At 41.0% G+C, this 4,054-nt stretch overlaps 1 protein-coding gene across 1 annotated transcript in view; it reads right to left on the bottom strand.

Annotated features, from left to right (window-relative positions):
• Positions 1–1,870: 1,870 nt before the first annotated feature.
• The window catches only part of LOC143028214 (uncharacterized), a 12,236-nt gene continuing 10,052 nt past the window's right edge, over positions 1,871–4,054 (bottom strand). The window contains exons 4-6 of the mRNA XM_076190012.1: positions 3,814–4,054; positions 3,019–3,111; positions 1,871–2,543 (exon numbers count right to left, since the gene is read on the bottom strand). The exon at positions 3,814–4,054 is cut by the window's right edge and continues 3 nt beyond it. Coding sequence (XP_076046127.1) covers positions 2,339–2,543; positions 3,019–3,111; positions 3,814–4,054 — 539 coding nt within the window. The 3' untranslated portion in view covers positions 1,871–2,338. The remainder of the gene's footprint in view (positions 2,544–3,018; positions 3,112–3,813) is intronic.

The raw sequence follows: 4,054 nt of genomic DNA on the forward strand, positions 1-4,054 counted from the left end.
ACGTGCCCTGGCTGTCCATTCACAAATAGCAAAGGAAGGCAGCGCCAGTCAAAAATAAGCGTCTCATGTCTTAGTGTCCGTGTCTGTCTTTCTTATCTTTTTAATGGTTTGTTTCTACAACTGCAGGTCCCCATACCCCTTTGTACACAGGGTTAGAATAGCCATTATCATCATCGTCATCATCATCATTATCATCATCTTCATCATCATCATCATCATCATCATCATCATCATCATCATCATCATCATCATCATCATCATCGTCATCATCATCATCATCATCATCATCATCATCATCACCATCATCATCATCATCATCATCATCATCATCATCATCATCATCATCATCATCATCATCATCATCATCATCATCATCATCATCATCATCATCATCATCATCATCATCATCATCATCATCATCATCATCATCATCATCATCATCATCATCATCATCATCATCATCATCATCATCATCATCATCATCATCATTATCATCATCGTCGTCGTCGTCACCAGTCCTGTAAGGTGGATAGTTACCAAAAGAGAAAATAAAATTATCAAAACTGTATTTGTATCTATATAAAACAACAAATGATAAATAAACAAACTGGCCATAACTAATATATATATATATATATATATATATATATATATATATATATATATATATATACATACATATATATATATATACATATATATATATATATATATATATATATATATACATATATATATATATATATATATATATATATGTGTGTGTGTGTGTGTGTGTGTGTGTGTGTGTGTGTGTGTGTGTGTGTGTGTGTGTGTGTGTGTGTGTGTGTGTGTGTGTGTGTGTAGCAAAAACAGACATGTGTTCTACAGATGCAAGGTAAACACTATGAAAAGAAACGACTAGAGCAGAGTGCTTTTGCGTATTACATCCAGTGCCGAAATACATTTCTGCCTGGATGTAATACACGAAAGCGCTCTGCTCCGGTAGCTTCTTTTCATAGTGATTACCTTGCATGTATATATATATACATATTATATATATATATATATATATATATATATATATATATATATATATATACATATATGTATGTATTCTGGTGGGGTGGTAGTATATTCTTTGAAGTGACCATTATGCCTGTGGAAGAGTAATGCTTAAATTATCTGCCTCTAATCTCAGCTTGATATAAGCTTTGGAGCCCAAGTGCGAGATGAGGCGATATGTGGTCAGACAAATAAACACATTCATTAAATGCAGACATACAAGATGCTTCGCTTCTTTGGTACTTATCAACACATTCCTATGAACATCCCATACAGGTCTGAGTCAAAGGAAAATGTATTCTCTAAGATGACAGGAAATAAATGCAATATAAAGTTATATGAACAAAGCAGAAAATCTATCAAAAATATTGGCAGTGGCATATTTTGATGAGTAATTACATTTGAACCTGCTTTTCTGAATAGGCACGGCAAAACATCAGTACAATGTAAAGTGATCGTGGTGATCTTCTGTAGCCTCACTGACGCTTGACATCAAACGCTGAAATAATCCACTACATTCTGAACAAACACTCAATTCAATTTCAGTGAAACTGCGGCGTACGATTTTTATGCCAAGCAAGGTCAGCGTAGGTTATAACTGAATAAGCAGCCTACATGATACATATGATAATTGGTAATTCCACCATGCACCTGGTGGGTTGGTTTCGAGTTCTGTTAGTTCCGCGAAAGCAAGCGGCTGAGTTTCATCCGTGTTTCTTCAAGTTTGCCACATGTCAGTGACACCTGCGGGCACCCCCGGGGTCTTGTCCACACATGACGAATCCGACACACCGCGTGGTTTTCCGACTTTTGTTGCAGATACGGGGCGGTTGACGGCCGCATTTTACCCGTGTCTGTATCTTTCCCTTTCCAGACTGTGCATTCGCAACGACTACGGATGCGCCTTGACTGACCCCAGCACAGGAGAGTTCGGACTCCAACTTGCAGAATTTGTCTCTTGCATCACAAGAATCTACAGACTGAATAAGAGAAAATTCTAAACTGCCTGAATTCACAGCAGTCAAAATTTCCTTAAATATTTCTCTACTCAGGCTCGGAGTCGGGAATCTCATGCCATAGTGAGAACACAAACTAGTCACATTAACGCACGGCAATGTCTACATCTTGGAAGCAGTTCTTTGAAGACTCAAGACCACAGAGAGCTTGGAAACAGAGCCGGAGACCCAGAACACAACTCGATGTCGAGCGATGAATGTCGCGGTGGTGCTGGTGGAGACGACGACCACGTCGCGGGTAAGGAGGCAGCTCAGGGTATCTGCTGCGTTCTGGCAGACTACTCGCGGCTGGGTTCGCCCTTTCCAGAGACCTCGGAGCCTCGCGGTTTCTCGCTTGTCGCCGGAGACCACAGTTTCTTCCAAAAGAGACCTCCCAGTAAGTACTTCATGTTGTATTTCATTATCTGCCTCTTGCTGCCGTTGCACAGGAAGATCAGGAACACGTACACGCCCTGGAAACTGTCCATGAGGTAGGTGATGTGCCTGAAAAGGAGACAGACCCAAATGAAACTGACGTCGTTGAAGGAACACTAACACCAATCTGTGCACTTGGCGTGGATTCTATTTAGCATAATGATATCAAAATCAAATAAGCCCTGCCTACTTGCTATGTGAATAGACATCAACATTATTGTAGATCAATTCTAGTCTACCTACATCAACCGATTATATATTCATTCGAAGATGATATGGCCAATTGTAAGTCAAAACAGCACAACAGGAGAATGGGGCAGAGCTATTTAGTTATTGAATGATTTGCCTAAAAATAAATTCATTATTTCATATTTTCTTTATTCATTTACCCATTTATCTATTATTCGTTTATCCATTTTAAATCGGGTGTCTTTATAGACTCAAATGTGTGCTTTCCCTTATTGTGAATCGTTGCTCAATGAGACACGATTGGCACTCTGGCGTGGCACTGATTCAGATCAGGAAGGAAGAACCGGGTACTTACGAGAGGATGCCTCGCCCCGTGACGAACTGGATGAGCACCATGAAGGTCGTCAGTAAAACCCAGAAGCAGACTAGACCAACTTGCTGCCAGAACCTGCAAAAGTATATTATTAGTACCTCAGGCTCCACGAGAATTTCAAAACACTTCATGTCCTACAGAATAGAATAAAGTAAGATACACTGTTAGTAACTTAGACCTCACAAGGAAAAAGAAATGAAATATAATCGTAGAACCTCAGGGCCCTACATCCAAAGAAAAGTACTTAGTACGTCAGCTTTCGTGAGAAAAAAAAAGGATATTGCTGGCACCTTAGGTTTTTCCTATGATGCAAACTAGGTACTTACAAACCTAAACATCTGACAAAAAAAAAAAAAAAAAAAAAAGAGAATGGCGAAGGACTAATGGATTATTATTCTGCAGCTTTCTGTTGGTACTCCTGCCCTAGTTTATGATGGCGATGTCTAATATGATCCCATCACACACACATCGTATCCTACAGGTGATGATTTAAGGAAATGACCGGAAACTTGATTGATGACCTTCCGAGTTTCTGATAACCTTGATGAGGTCAATATCCAGCAAGACTTTGCACAGAATAACAGAAGATACATTCGTCTGATGTCATCGACTCCGAGAACAAAAAAGTTCGCAGGACTCGAGAGGAGCGTCTGATGGTGGTAAACGACATGACGTCACGATGACGCCAGGCGAGGCGCAAGTCATTCCCAGACCCCACCCATCCCGGCCTCCACCTGATGATCGATGGAAACAACAACAGAAGCCCTCTTTGCTTACTCAGACACAAACTGTTCCGAAGTGAATCCCGCGAGGAGGGGTCTGTCTTCTCCCCGTTCCTCCGCGCATTCGAGAGCTTCTAGCGTGCCACTGGCGTTCTTCTCGACCCCACGGTTCGCTGCCTTCCTGGAGACGATGGAGGAAATGGACGCTTTGTAGCGGTAGGTGTAGAGGATGATCACCGAGGAAAGGAGGTTGATAGCGATGGACGGGTACAGGAAGACGCTGTTTCTCACGTCCC

Source organism: Oratosquilla oratoria, chromosome 9 (genome assembly GCF_046742065.1).
Source record: "Oratosquilla oratoria isolate Oo_2021 chromosome 9, ASM4674206v1, whole genome shotgun sequence".
NCBI lineage: Eukaryota > Metazoa > Arthropoda > Malacostraca > Stomatopoda > Squillidae > Oratosquilla > Oratosquilla oratoria.